General features: G+C 37.9%; 1 protein-coding gene and 1 long non-coding RNA gene across 4 annotated transcripts in view; both read right to left on the bottom strand.

Moving 5' to 3' along the window:
• Window positions 1-15,974, bottom strand: part of LOC122224870 — a 62,200-nt gene that overhangs the window by 27,297 nt on the left and 18,929 nt on the right. The gene's annotated exons all lie outside the window — the stretch shown is intronic.
• LOC122224869 (developmental pluripotency-associated protein 3-like) lies at window positions 3,604-4,058 on the bottom strand. The gene is given in 2 exon segments (XM_042947256.1): window positions 3,604-4,028; window positions 4,031-4,058. Coding segments are annotated over 2 exon segments (453 nt in total).

Below are 15,974 nucleotides of genomic sequence, written 5' to 3'. Positions count from 1 at the left end.
CTGTATCCCTTGGATAAATACCTAGTAGTGCAATTGCTGGGTCGTAGGGTAGTTCTATTTTTAGTTTTTTGAGGAACCTCCATACTGTTTACCAGAGTGGCTGCACCAGTTTGCATACCCACCAACAGTGCAAAAGAGATCCTCTTTCTCCGCATCTTCGCAAACATCTGTTGTTGCCTGAGTTGTTAATGTTAGCCATTCTGACAGTGTAAGGTGGTATCTCATTGTGGTTTTGATTTGTATTTCCCTGACGATGACCGATGTTGAGCATTTTTTATGTGTCGGTTGGCTCTCTGGATGTCTTCTTTGGAGAAGTGTCTATTCGTGTCTTTTGCCCATTTCTTCACTGGATTATTTGTTTTTTGAGTGTTGAGTTTGGTAAGTTCTTTATAGATTTTGGATACTAACCCTTTTTCTGATATATCATTTGCAAATATCTTCTCCCATTCCATTGGTTGCCTTTTAGTTTTGCTGATTGTTTCCTTCGCCGTGCAGAAGATTTTTTATTTTGATGAGGTCCCAATAGTTCATTTTTGTTTTTGTTTCCCATGCCTCTGGAGATGTGTTGAGTAAGAAGTCACTGCAGCCAAGCTCAAAGAGGTTTTTCCTCGAGGATTTTGATGGCTTCCTGTCTTACATTTAGGTCTTTCATCCATTGTGAGTTTATTTTTGTGTATGGTGTAAGAAAGTGGCCCATCTTTTCATGTGCCTGTTGGCCATCTGGATATCTTCTTTAGAGAAGTGTCTATTCATGTTTTCTACCCATTTCTCCACTGGATTATTTGTTTGTCAGGTGTGGAGTTTGGTGAGTTCTTTATAGATTTTGGATACTAGCCCTTTGTCTCATATATCATTTGCAAATATTTTTCCCATTCTGTTGGTTGCCTTTTAGTTTTGTTGATTGTTTCCTTTGCAGTGCAGAAGCTTTTTATCTGATGAGGTTCCCATAATCCATTTTTGCTTTTAATTCCCTTGCCTTTGGAGATGTGTCGAGTAAGAAATTGCTGCGGCTGAGATCAGAGAGGTTTTTTTCCTGCTTTCTCCTCTAGGGTTTTGATGGTTTCCTGTCTCATATTCAGGTCCTTTATCCATTTTGAGTTTATTTTTGTGAATGGTGTAAGAAAGTGGTCTAGTTTCATTCTTCTGTATGTTGTTGTCGAGTTCTCCCAGCACCATTTGTTAAAGAGACTGTCTTTTTTCCATTGGATATTCTTTCCTGCTTTGTCAAAGATTAGTTGGCCATACTTTCGTGGGTCCAATTCTGGAGTCTCTATTCTATTCCATTGGTCTATGTGTCTGTTTTTGTGCCAATACCATGCTGTCCAATGATTACAGCTTTGTAGTAGAGGCTAAAGTCTGGGATTGTGATGCCTCCCGTTTTGGTCTTCTTCCTAATTATTACTTTGGCTATTTGGGGTCTCAACGTCACTCCTCATCAGGGAAATACAAATCAAAACCACACTGAGATACCTCCTCACGCCAGTCAGAGTGGCTAAAATGAACAAATCAGGAGACTATAGATGTTGGCAAGGATGTGGAGAAATGGGAACCCTCTTGCACTGTTGGTGGGAATGCAAACTGGTGCAGCCGCTCTGGAAAACAGTGTGGAGGTTTCTCAAAAAATTAAAAATAGATCTACCCTATGACCCAGAAATAGCACTTCTAGGAATGTACCCAAGTGATACAGGAGTACTGATGGCTAAGGGCACTTGTACCCCAATGTTTATAGCAGCACTTTCAACAATAGCCAAATTATGGAAATAGCCTAAATGTCCATCAGCTGATGAATGGATAAAGAAATTGTGGTTTATATACACAATGGCATACTACTTGGTAATGAGAAAGAATGAAATATGGCCTTTTGTAGCAACATGGATGGAACTGGAGAGTGTTATGCTAAATGAAATAAGTCAGGCAGAGAAAGATACCATGTTTTCACTCTTATGTGGATCCTGAGAAATTTAACAGAAGAAACTTAACATGGGGGAGGGGAATGAAAAAAAAGAGAGAGGGAGAGAGTCAAACCATAAGAGACTCTTAAATACTGAGAACAAACTGAGGATTGATGGGGGGTGGGAGGGTGGGTGATGGGCATTGAGGAGGGTACCTGTTGGGATGAGTACTGGGTATTGTATGGAAACCAATTTGACAATAAGTTTTATATAAATACACACATACATACATACATACATACATACATACATACATACAAAGAAAGTGGTCCAGGTTCATTCTTTTCCATGTTGCTGTCCAATTTTTTTTAGCACCACTTCCTGAAGAGATTGTCTTCATTCCATTGGATATTCTTTCCTGCTTTGTCAGAGATTAGTTGGCCATACTTTTGTGGGTCCATTTCTGGGTTCTCCATTCTGTTCCACTGATCTGAGTGTCGGTTATTGTGCCAGTACCATGATGTCTTGATGATTACAACTTTGTAGTACAGCTTGAAGTCTGGGAAAGTGATGCCTCCTGCTTTGGCTTTCTTTTTCAACACTGCTTTGGCTATTCAGGGTCTTTTCTGGTTCCATACAAATTTTAAGATTATTTGTTCTAGCTGTGTGAAGAATGCTTGTGTTATTTTGATCGGGATTGCATTGAATATGTAGATTGCATTGAATATGTAGATTGCTTTGAGTAGTATCGACGTTTTAACAATATTTGTTCTTCCTATCCAGGAGCATGAAATCTTTTTCCATTGTTTTTGTGTGTCTTCTTCAATTTCTTTCATAAGCTTTCTATAGTTTTCAGTGTATAGATTCTTCACCTCTTTGGTTATATTTATTCCTAGGTATTTTATGGTTTTTGCTGCCATTTTATTTTATTTTATTTTATTTTATTTTATTTTATTTTTTGAAACGTATTCAAATAAACCTCAATTTTAATAAGATCCTCTACATACACATTTTACATACACATTTAATAAGATCCTCTACATACACATACACATACTGAAAATTGAACTACCACAAAAAAACTTTCATTACAACTCTAATTTTTGAAAACCAGAAAACCTAGCCTATGCACGCTGCCATAATTATAATTATGCTCTCCAGCCAAACCACCCAATATTCTCTATATATTCCTCCCTGCACAAGTTACGTGGCTTCCAATTTGATGTTAGGGTTTTTTTTTTTTTAATGTTTTTATTTGAGAGCATGAGTGGGGGAAGGGCAGAGAGAAACACACACACACACACACACAGAATCTGAAGCAGGCTCCAGCCTCCCAGCTGCCAGCACAGAACCCTACTCTACAGAACTCTAGTCGGATGCTTAACCCAACTGAGCCACCCAGGAACCCCATGTTAGGTTAACCGATCTTCATGACTTCAGGTTTTTCAAACACCCAGGCTACACTCAAAACCCACTAGTGCTTCCTTGGGTCATATCAAAAAGTGGAACTAAAGTATATTGAGGTCACTCAAATGCAAAACACCAGATTCCTCACAAATTATTGTTATCAAGGTAGAAAAGACAAGACAGAGCTAATATCATAGATTATCAAAATATTATACTTTGTCTACAATAGAGAAGCTTTCGCAAGGTGCTGCATACTGATTCTAAAATTACTAGCAAGAAAAACACCATATAATAAGGTTTATGTTTACATAGACTCCATGTCATAATTATTCTCCATGCTGGTATCCTCGGGAGGTCTATGATACAAGCAATAATGACATCTACATCTAAATCTTTCTACTCTGGATTCATCCGTGGAACGCTGGTTGAAGTAGCGATGATTTTTAATAAACCACATCAGCCTTTCCATCCTTTCTTTCCGAGCAGTTAACAAAGTCCTTACTCCACCCCTCCTCCTGTTGCTGAGTATCTGGTCCACAAGTCCCTGTGATTTCGTCCCTCTGTCCTGCTGTTGGGGTGGATATTCTGGTAGAGGGGAAGGAAGTTTGATACTAGGGTCGAGAGTCAATTGACTAAGGTTCTTTATTAATACTTTGGAGATGGTTTGAGAGGCAGCTGAGCCTCCCTGGGAATTTTCTTCACTGGTCATCTGAGAAGGTTCTGGCCACAGGATGGGTAAAGCTTTGTTGGCGAATCCATCCAAGGCCAAGTCTCAGACCTGAAAGCCAAGTCTCAGCCTTCTAGACCTTTGGATTCCAGTGGAAAGTAATGGGCTCAACTAGCTGCCAAGTAGCCTGGAAAGAACGAGATAGCCCAGAAAGGGCGAGAAAAATGGAGGCTCCAACAAACCGTGGCGAGAGAAAAAGGACAAACCTCCTTTTGCTGCCATTTTAAATGGGATCGATTCGCTGATTTCTCTTTCTGTTGCTTCATTATTGTTGTATAGCAATGCAACCGATTTCTGTTGATTTTATATCCTGCGACTTTGCTGAATTCATGGATGAGTTCTAGCAGTCTTTTGGTGGAATCTTTTGGGTTTTCCATATAGAGTATCATGTCATCTGCGAAGAGTGAAAGTTTGACCTCCTCCTGGCCGATTCGGATGCCTTTTATTTCTTTGTGTTGTCTGATTGCAGAGGCTAAGACTTCCAATACTATGTTGAATAACAGTGGTGAGAGTGGATGTCCCTGTCTTGTTCCTGACCTTAGGAGGAAAGCTCTCAGTTTTTCCCCATTGAGGATGATATTAGTGTTGGGTCGTTCATATATGGCTTTTATGATCTCGAGGTATGCTCCTTCTATCCCTACTTTCTTGAGGGTTTTTATCAAGAAAGGATGCTGTCTTTTGTCAAATGCTTTCTCTGCATCTATTGAGAGGATCATATTATTCTTGTCCTTTCTTTTATTGATGTGATGTATCACGTTAATTGCCTTGCGGATATTGAACGAGCCCTGCACCCCATGTATAAATCCCACTTGGTCATGGCGAATAATTTTTTTAATGTATTGTTGGATCCGGTTGGCTAATACCTTGCTGAGGATTTTTGCATCCATGTTCACCAGGGAAATTGGTCTATAGGTCTCCTTTTTAGTGGGGTCTCTGTCTGGTTTTGGAATCAAGGTAATGCTTGCTTCATAGAAAGAGTTTAGAAGTTTTCTTTCCATTTCTATTTTTTGGAAAAGCTTCAAGAAAATAGGTGTTAACCCTACCTTAAATGTTTGGTAGAATTCCCCTGGAAAGCCATCTGGCCCTGGACTCTTGTTTTTTGGCAGATTTTTGATTACTAATTTGATTTCCTTACTGGTTACGGGTCTGTTCAAATTTTCTATTTCTTCCTGTTTCAGTTTTGGTAGTGTATATGTTTGTAGGAATTTGTCCATTTCTTCTAGATTGCCCATTTTATTGGTGTATAATTGCTCAAAATATTCTCTTATTATTGTTTTTATTTCTGCTGTGTTGGTTGTGATCTCTCCTCTTTCATTCCTTATTTTATTTATGTGGGTCCTTTCCTTTTTCTTTTTGATAAAACTGGCTAGTGGCTTATCAAATTTGTTAATTCTTTCAAAGAACCAGCTTCTGGTTGCATTGATCTGTTCTGCTCTCTCTCTCTCTCTCTCTCTCTCTCTCTTTTTTTGGTTTTGATAGCATTAATTTCTGCTCTAGTCTTTATTAATTCTTGTCTTCTGCTGATTTTGGGTTTATTTGCTGTTGTTTTTCCAGCTCCTTAAGGTGTAAGGTTAGGTTGTGTATCTGAGATCTTTCTTCCTTCTTTAGGAAGCCTTGGATTGCTATATACTTTCCTCTTATGACCACCTTTGCTACATCCCAGAGGTTTATGGCTCTGGTGTGATCATTCTCATTGGCTTCCATGTACTTTTAAATTTCCTCTTTAATTTCTTGATTAGCCCATTCATTCTTTAGTAGGATGTTCTTCAGTCTCCAAGTATTTGTTACCTTTCCAAATTTTTTCTTGTGGTTCATTTCAAGTTTCATACAGTTGTGGTCTGAAAATATGCATGGTATGACCTCGATTTTTTGTACTTACTTAGGGCTGATTTGTGTCCCAGTATATGGTCTATTCTGGAGAACGTTCCATGTGCATTGGAGAAGAATGTATATTCTGCTCCTTTAGGATGAAATGTTCTGAATATATCTGTAAAATCCATCTGGTCTAGTGTGTCATTCAAAGCTGTTGTTTCCTTGTTGATTTTTTGATTAGATGGTGTGTCCATTGCTGTGAGTGGGGTGTTGAAGTCCTCTACTATTATGGTGTTACTATCAATGAGTTTCTTTATATTTGTGATTAATTGATTTATATATTTGGGTGCACCACATTTGGCACATAAATGTTTATAATTGTTAGGTATTCTTGGTGGATAGACCCCTTAATTATGATACAATGCCCTTCTTCATTGCTTGTTACAGTATTTATTTTAAAATCTAGATAGTCTGATAAAAGTATGGCTACTCTGGCTTTCTTTTGGTGACCATTACCAGGACAGATGGTTCTCCATCCCCTTATTTTCAATATGAAGGTGTCTTTAGGTCTAACGTGGGTCTCTTATAAACAGTATGTAGATGGATCTTGTTTTCTTATCTATCCTGTTACCCTATGTCTTTTGATTGGAGCATTGAGTCAGTTCATTGATGTTTAGAGTGAGTACTGAAAGATATGAATTTATTGCCATTATGATGCTTGTAGAGTTGGAGTTTCTGGTGGTGTTCTTTGGTCCTTTCTAATCTTTGTTGCTTTTGGGATTATATATATATATATATATATATATATATATATATATATATATATATATATATATATATTTCCCATCTTTTCTCCCCTCAGAGAGTACCCCTTAAAATATTTTGCAGAGCTTATTTAGGGGTCACAAATTCCTTTAATTTTTGTTTGTCTGGAAACTTTTTATCTCTCCTTCTATTTTGAATGACAGCCTTGCTGGATAAAGAATTCTTGGCTGCATATTTTTCTGATTCAGCACACTGAATATATTCTGCCACTCCTTTCTGGCCTGCCAAGTTTCTGTGGATAGGTCTGCTGTGAACCTGATCTGTCTTCCCTTGTAGGTTAAGGACTGTTTTTCCTTTGCTGCTTTCATTATTCTCTCTTTGCCTGAGTATTTTGTGGATTTGACTATGATATGCCTTGTTGATGGTCGGTTTTTGTTGAATATAATGGGGGTCCTCTGTGCTTACTGATTTTGATGTCTGTGTCTTTCCCCAGGTTAGGAAAGTTTTCCACTATGATTTGCACACATAACCCTTCTACCCCTATTTCTCTCTCTTCCTCTTCTGGGACCCCTATGATTCTGATGTTGTTCCTTTTTAATGAGTCATTGAGTTCTCTAATTCTTAAATTGTGCTCTTTTCCTTCATCTCCCTCTTTTTTTCTGCTTCATTATTCTCTATAAGTTTGTCCTCTGTATTGCTGATTCTCTGTTCTGCCTCATCCATCCTTGCTGCTGCTGCATCCATCCGTGATTGCAGCTCACTTATAGCATTTTTAATTTCATTCTATTTTTTACTTCTTTTGTCTCTGAAGAAAGGAATTCTAATCTATTTTCAACTCCAGGTAGTATTCTTATTATCGTGATTCTAAATTTTGGGTCAGACATCTTGCTTTTATCTGTGTTGGTTAAATCCCTGACTGTCATTTCTTCATGCTCTTTCTTTTGGGGTAAATTCCTTTGTTTTGTTTTTGAAGGGGAAAAAGGAATTAATGAGGTAGAAAAATTAAAACTAAAAAAAATTTAAATTAAAAAAATAAAATTAAAAGAATATTAAAATTAAAAAATTAAACACACACACATACAAATCGAATAAATGGTGCTAGATACTAGGTGTGTTTTGGTCTGGGTGTTGAAAGTAGTTTGACAGGTTAGAGAATAAAGGGGGGAAAGGAAAAAAAGGAAATTGTTTAAGAACTTGAAAAAATGAATACATTGAAGTAGACTAAAATGAGATGATGGGAGTAAAATAGAATTTGAAAAATATACACAAAAGTAAAGAATATAGTAGAAAAAATTAAAGAAAAATATTTTTAATAAAAATTAAAAATGAAAATGAATTTTTTCTGTATTGAAGAAAAAAAGAAACAAAGAAGAGAAAAAAGAAAAAAGAAAAAAAGGAAATCGTTTGAAAATTTGAAAAAGTGAATACACTGTAATATACTAAAATAAAATGATGGAAATAAAATGCAATTTGAAAAAAATTACATAAAAGCAAAAAATATAGTAAAAACAATTAAATAAAAATATTTTTAATAGATATTGAAAGTAAAAATGAAGTTTTTTCTTTCTGCATTCAAGAAAATGAAAAGAAATGAAAAATAGAAAAAAAGAAAAAGAAGGAAATCACTTGAGAATTTGAAAAAAGGAATACACTGAAGTAGACTAAAATGAGATGACGGAAGTAAAATGGAATTTGAAAAAATATGCACAAAGGTAAAGAATATAGTAGAGGGGCGCCTGGGTGGCTCAGTCAGTTGAGCGTCCGACTTTAGCTCAGGTCACGATCTTGCAGTCCGTGAGTTCGAGCCCTGTGTCAGGCTCTGGGCTGATGGCCCAGAGCCTGGAGCCTGCTTCCGATTCTGTGTCTCCCTCTCTCTCTGCCCCTCCCCCGTTCATGCTCTGTCTCTCTCTGTCTACAAAAATAAATAAATGTTAAAAAAAATTAAAAAAAAAAAAGAATATAGTAGAAAAAATAAAGAAAAATATTTTTCATAAAAATTAAAAAAAAGAATTTTTCTTTTTCTGTACTAAAAAAAGAGACAAAAAGAGAAAAAAGAAAAAAGGGAAAAAAAGGAAATCATTCGGAAATTTGAAAAAGTGACTACACTGTAGTAGACTAAAATAAAATGATGGAAGTAAAATAGAATTTGAAAAAATTTACAGAAATGCCAAAAATATAGTAAAAACAATTAAAGAAAAATATCTTTAAAGATATTGCAAGTAAAAATGAAGTTTTTCTCTTTCTGCATTCAAGAATAGGAAAAGAAATGAAAAAGAGAAAAAAAGAAAGAAAAAAAAGGAAATGGTTTGAAAATTTGAAAATGTGAATACACTGAAGTAGACTAAAATAAAATGATGGCAGTAAAATAGAATTTGAAGAAATTTACACAAAGTAAAAAATATAGTAATAAAATTAAAGAAAAATATTTTTAATAAAAATTGAAAATAAAAATGATTTTTTTCTCTTTCTGTATTCAAGAAAAAGAAAAGTGTAAAAGAGAAAAAAAAAACAAAGAAAAATTGAATAGATGGACCTGCTAACAGATTGAATTAGGACTGAAATTACTTTGTTTTCCCCTAAAAGTCAGAATATGTAACAGTTTATAGTCCATAGACTAAGTAGGCAGTGAGACTTGTGTTCTTAAAGAGCAAGGGTGGCCCAGTTGGGCAGGTCTCAGCATAATGGCTTCGTTCTCCACTAGATGGTGTTGCTAGCCTACTGGGGTGGAGTGTTGTGGTGCTCCTAGGTGTGTGTGTGCATGCGCGGGAGCGGTGAAAATGGCATCACTCAGTTACCCAGTCTGTTCTCCCGGATCAGCAATCGCACATCCGTCCTTTGTCTTCAGCTTTCGTCCACGCCCCACTTTTTCACTGTCTGTGACCAGGCCCCAGACAGGACCTCTCTCCTGAATTTTGTCTCAGATGCAGCTGTTTTCCCTGGCCCCTTACTTCTAAAGGACCTTGGCTTTGACCCGTTCCACCCCTCTGTGGGAGGGTCTCACTGAGCAATGGCCGAATGAGCAATGGCCGAATGTTGGCTGCACCCAGGAATGCCCACTGGACCCTGCTGCTGTCGGTGCCCCAAGACTACAGCCAGGTGCCAGCCCGCCTCAGAAAAAGTTCGCGAGATAGTGTTGCAGCAGCGTTTCAGGGATTATGGAAAATCACAACACACATCTGGCACCAGGCTTCACCCTTAATGACCTTGTTCTGGCAATAGCTAATGTGGCCGTTTTCTGGGGTCTGCTGGGACCAGGTGGCTTAACAGTCTCTATCAAATGTCCTTCCAGCAGTGGAACTGCTTTTCCCCGCGTGGCCTGAGAACCTCCCGGACCCCGCTCTGTTCCTGGGGATTCGCCCTTCCCACTAGAGCACCAACAGGTATGGAGCTGCAGACTTGCAGCCTTTGTGCTCCCCTTGTTTACAGTCTTAATGGAATTTAAACCCTCTCCTTTCTCCTTTCTCCCTTTTTAGTTTAGTCCCTGCAGCTGTTTCCAATTTTCCATTTTCTCTCCAGCTGCTTTTGGGGAGGGGTGCTTTTCCCGTATTCTCCCCCCTCACCAGTCTCCATTCTCTCTCTGCTCACAAAAGCACCTCCCTTCCTGCTCTCCAGGTTCTCCTCTCTGCACCATGTACCTGCTGAATTCTATGGCTCAGGTTGTGCAGATTGTTGTGTTAATCCTCCAATCAGTTTTCTAGGTGTGTAGGATGGTTTAGTGTTGGTCTGGCTGTATTTCATGGACGTGAGACACACAAAAGACTTCCATGCTGTTCTGCCATCTTGGTTCCTCCTCATGGTTAGTGAGTTTGAGCACCACATTGGGCTCTGTGCTGACAGTGCAGACATTTTTTTTTTATAGAAATTCAGTTGTTTACTGCTAACATCTTTAGGATCAATACAAATGCATATATACAATTAAGAAATTTTTTGATGTTCTTGATTTTGTGGGGAATAGGGAAGGAAGAACAGTTTTTAAATGGGCACTTTCAAGTGCCCAAGTCCATATTGGCAGTGATGGAATAGAAAGGTGTATTTGTTATTGATAGATAAATAATTCAAAGACATTTACTGATGACTGTATTTAAAATAGTGATCTGAAGCTATAATGTAGAACCAATGATGAATATAATGTTAAACTGATTATACATTCCAGAGCTATGGTAACTATTACCTAGGTAACCACAAAAATATATAATCTTCAGCTGACTTTACTAAATGAAAAGTTTTGTTTTGGATTCCTGCTTTTGCAATATATAAAATGATAACATGATTTAAGTGATTTGGAACTGTGTAAAACAGATTTTAAATTACATTTTACATGATTAGAAAAGATAATCACAAAATTTGTTTCAATTACGTATTCCAAACAACATGTGGTGATGATTTACACTTTATTATACATTTTCCCCTAAAGAATTGAATATGCTCTATATTGTTCTTAGGGAAATTCTGAGAAGTTTTGTATGAATTAGCTAGTAGTAGACATTTTTATAGTATACCCTCTATTATTCAGTGAGAAAAGAAGCACTGACAGAAGTTTTTTAAAAATCAAAGTTACGTAGATATACATCTTTAATTCTCATTTTTATTTCTTTTTAGTTAGTTTTGCATGCTTTTGTTGTCTTGATATTGAGGCAGACTCCATTCTCCACCTCTAAGACTTCTCCCGTCCCTCAGCTAGGTCTGTTGCCAAATTAGGTGTGGTCATGTGACTAAATTTTTTTAAACATGTATGAATGGAGGAGATGTGTGCCACCTCTGGAACTGGGTATGTGCCACCATGCTGTCTAATGCTTGTTAGCCTGATGCAGTCTTACAATGGCAGTGACCTGATTTTAATTATATCATAAAGACAAGGCATTGTGGGATGGTGGAGAAGCATGAAGGAAGGAACCTGGGTTTTTGAATGACTGCACGGAGCAGGGCAACACTTTGACCTAGACTGCTCACTTCAGGCTATCAGATAAGAAAGAAAGAAATTTCCGTCTTCTTTAAGCTATTCAATTATTGTTAATTATCTTTATTACAGCAGCCTAGCCTAAATAATATACATCGATTTGACTAGATTCAGTGAAAGAAGGAGTAAATCCAGATGCTTTTTCAAATTCGTAAGTTCAAGTTTGCTCATTTACACATATTCTTCCCTATAATGACCTCTGTCTTGGTGATACAATCTTTCTCACACTCCTCTCCAGTTCTTTTATCCTGTACAGAATATGTGATTCTACCTCTAATTAATGCTTGCTCTATTTACTTGTGCTTTTTCTTATTATATTGCTATTACCATAAGTAGGGGTGGGGTTGGTGTCTTGCCAGGCATATATGCACTGCAATTTCGTAAGAGACATTTAACTCAACTTGATCAGTTTCCTTGTGTGTTGTGGGTTACCCTTTCTCTTGTGATTAAAAAAATCCAAAGTATTCCATGGTTTCCTTTCTTTGTTTTATTTTTTTCTGTCTCTGATGATTTACATAGAGTCTGATGAAAATATAAAATTATTAACTTGATGCCTGTTTATTTTATTTAATTATTTTTAAGTTTATTTTTATTTATTTTGAGAAAGAGATAGAGAGCAAGTGGGTGAGGGGCAGAGAGAGAGGGAAAAAGAAGCAGACTCCCTGCTATCGGCACAGAACCTGATGTGGGGCTCGAACTCTTGAACTGTGAAATCATGACCTGAGCTAAAGTCAGGTACTTTACCAAGTGAGCCACCCAGGTGCCCTGTCCAGAGTGGATATCTTATGTCCACTTGATCTTTTTTCTTTTTTTTTTTTAATGTTTATCGATTTTTGAGAGAGAGATAGAGCATGAGCAGGGGAGTGTCAGAGAGAGAAAGGGAGACAGAATCTGAAGCAGGCTCCAGCCTCCGAGCTGTCAGCACAGAGCCCAATGTGGGGCTAAAACTCATGAGCTGTGAGATCATGACCTGAGTTGAAGTCACATGCTTAACCCACTGAGCCACCCAGGTGCCCCTATGTCTGCTTGGTCTTTAGTCTTTTCTGGAGAGTCTTAAGTTACGTGGCTATGGTGGTTGGAGATCTTGCTTTAGCACAGGCTCTTTTGATACTAACAGTCTCTTTACTGGGTCCTGCTAGTTTCCAAATTAAAGCACAAACAGAAGGAATCTCTTCCTGGTGACTCGTCATGGTTTGGCTCTCATTGCTAGCTTCGTTACAGACTTATTTATGGCTTTATCATCCTCCTGTCCCTCTTTGACTGATCTTCCTATATTATCCCTATGTGGATTTTATCACATACTAACTAGAATGTATGAAGTAATCAATGTATACTTTGATATACAGTATTCTATAAGTTGGCACAGTGAGGACAGAAAGGTATGTATGAGAAGCTCTAAAAATATCAACAGTTAAAAAAATTTAAGAGATGTCAACTATTTTAAAAAATGGAAAAATTAAAAATTTAAAGAATAAAAAGAGGGGGCCTGGGTGGCTCAGTCAGTTAAGCGCCTGACTTTGGCTCAGATCATGACCTCACAATTTGTGGGTTCAAGCCCCACATCAGGCTCTGTGCTGACAGCTCAGAGTCTGAAGCCTGCTTCAGATTCTGTCTCCCTCTCTCTGCTCCTCCTACACTTGTTCTCTATCTCTCTCTGTCTCTCAAAAATAAATAAATGTTAAAAAATTTTTTTTAAATGGAAAACTTATTTTATGTTCTCATCGATATCTTTACATACAGATTCTAAGAAATAGCAACTGAAATTTTTGAGATTGTTCAGCCCCAAGTAATGGCTAACATTTATAAATGTGTTGGCATTAGTTTGCTAGTGCTGTCATAACAAAATAGCACAGGGTGAGTGGTTTAAACAACACAAATCTGTTTTCTCAAGTTCTGGAGGTTTGAAGTCCAAGGTCAGGGTGTCAGCAGGTTTGGTTTCTTCTCAGGCCTCTCTCATTGGCATGCAGGTGGCCTCCTTTTCACTATATCCTCACATGATCTTTTCTCTGAGGACATGCATACCTGGGGTTTTTCTGTGTGCCCAAATTTCCTCTTTTTTTTTTAAGTTTTTGAATGCTTATTTATTATTGAAGGAGAGAGAAAAAGTATGAGCAGGGCAGGGGCAGAGAGAGAGGAAGACATAGGATCTAAAGCAGGCTCCCAGGTTCCAAGCTGTTAACACAGAGCCCAATGCAGGGCTTAAACCCATGAACCACAAGATCATGACCTGAGCTGAACTCGGATGCTTAACCGACTGAGCCACCAAGGCGCCCCCCAAATTTCCTCTTCTTATAGTTCAGATTGGACTAAGGTCCACCTTAACAGCCCCATTTTAACTTGACTAACTGTTTAATCATCCTATCTTTAATACAGTAACATTCTGAGGTATTGAGAGTTAAAGCTTCAACATAGGAATTTGAGAGAGATGTCCAATTCAGCCCATATGAGTAACTAACATTTGATAAATGGTAAAGAGGAGTCTGCACTGTCCTGAACTCTTTTTATGTACTGAGTTGTTTAATCTGTACAACAAGCCTATGAGCTAGCTACTATGAAATATTGTATTTTACAGATGTGAAAATTGAGTTACAGAGAGGTAAAACAACTTTCTCAAAGTCACAAAGGCAGAAAATGGCAAAGTAGAGAATAAATGGAGGTGGCCTGGTCTCAGAGCTGCTCTCTCAGACATCATGCTGTTAAAGGTTAGTTTGTACCAATTTAAGGGTGAACACTTTCAGAATGGATCCTCAGTTCAGAAGATGACTTCATGTTTTGGTTCCACTAGTCTATGCTTTTCAGAAAGCCATCTGATCTCTTTAGATCACCTATAGTCTTCTTTCTATGAGGAATAACTGACAAGATGATATAAAGCTCTTTGGCAAATAAGGACTACATAAATGTCAACTGTTGTAGTAATTTCATCAGTATGGATGTGTTTGTCACTTATATTTATGGGCAGCCTAGCTACTGAACTGACACAAGACAGTGCTGATTTCCAGAGAAAACAGGTCCATGACAATGTGAACTAAAAAAGATTATGCAGTCTGTGGCAGTAAACCATTTGGCTCCTGTAGTAAATCCAACATGGTACAGATCTCACACCCAGTCTGCTGTGTCCATTTTAACTTCACAGTTAAGTGAAGGGTTTATTATTCTGAAAACAACCAGAAACGCGAAAATAAAAAGCAGCTCTTGACCATGGGGAACTGTCTGACAAAGCTCTGGGCTTCAGGGTTATTTGAAGCTGGCCTGGTACTTAACACCCAATGGTTGTTCTGTTGGGCATAAACAATCTCATCAAACACCAACACAAGACAAGGGCCATTCTGAGACCATGACAGAGCAAGACAGCACAGGACCATATCATAACTTCTTAAGCACGTGCAAAATAAGGTTACTGTGCCATCCACAAAATAGCAAACATCCCCCTTTCTCCTGGCTGACATGAGAAACTACTACTTCATCACCAACGACAGTTTAAGCCTCACTCAGGCCTGTCCATAATGAAAAGATTTATTGAGATACCCACCCACAGAATTGTCCCTGCTTTCTTATATCATCTAGAGACTCTTTGACTCTCCTCAAAAGCACCCAGCCAAAGCCAAAATCCTCCAAGAGATTCTTCCTAACATCGATTACTGAGATGGCCCACAGTCCCCATGCATCTTCTCCCTTGCTTCCGTGAGTAATGAACCCTTCTGGTTCAACTACAGGAGTGTCTCTGGTGGTCTTTATAGCAGAAGGGCATTGACAAAGGCAGTGCAATTGCCTGAGCAGATTTCAGAGACACAGTTTCATTTACGCTACTACTTCCCTAGTGAGAAAGACTTAAAAACATCTTTTTAGCACATAAAGCTTTGGGATTTTTTGGGAGAAAGCTTGTTGGAAGTTGAAACTATTTTAGTAGAAGAGAAAAACCTCTGTGGGAACACCTCTGTGTCATGCTTTTGCCTTTATGGATCACATAGGCTGTGTTTACATATATTTCTAGTGTATCTTTCGTTTTTGCTTGCATTCTTACTAAAGTGTGAGGTTCTGAACACCATGTGTTCCATCCTGTTATGATGACTGTCACACGCGATTTAGCACAAAGCTCTCATTCTATATATTCTTATATTCTTCCTCCCCAAAATAGAGGAAGGAAAAAAAGAGAGTTGTACTGGTGTGTGCTGCCTGCCCAATTTAGTTGCTAACTGTCCACCCACTGTTCTTTTCTTTGTGCCTTATGCCTAGGCTGCAGTTTAGTGATCAAATTAAATGATAGGCCTAATTAACTGAAAGAACTTTGTAAGCTTCTAACTGGAAAATCTGCTTCTTCTGGCTTTTTTTTTTCTCACAGAAATACTATCCTTTCAGCTTATTACAGTCTGATAATTTATACAGTATTTGCCTACACATACATGTACACATTCAA

This window comes from Panthera leo, chromosome B4, assembly GCF_018350215.1.
Source record: "Panthera leo isolate Ple1 chromosome B4, P.leo_Ple1_pat1.1, whole genome shotgun sequence".
Classification (NCBI taxonomy): Eukaryota; Metazoa; Chordata; class Mammalia; order Carnivora; family Felidae; genus Panthera; species Panthera leo.
Note: the sequence above shows the minus strand (reverse complement) of the source record. Positions and strands in the feature narration are given on the sequence as shown.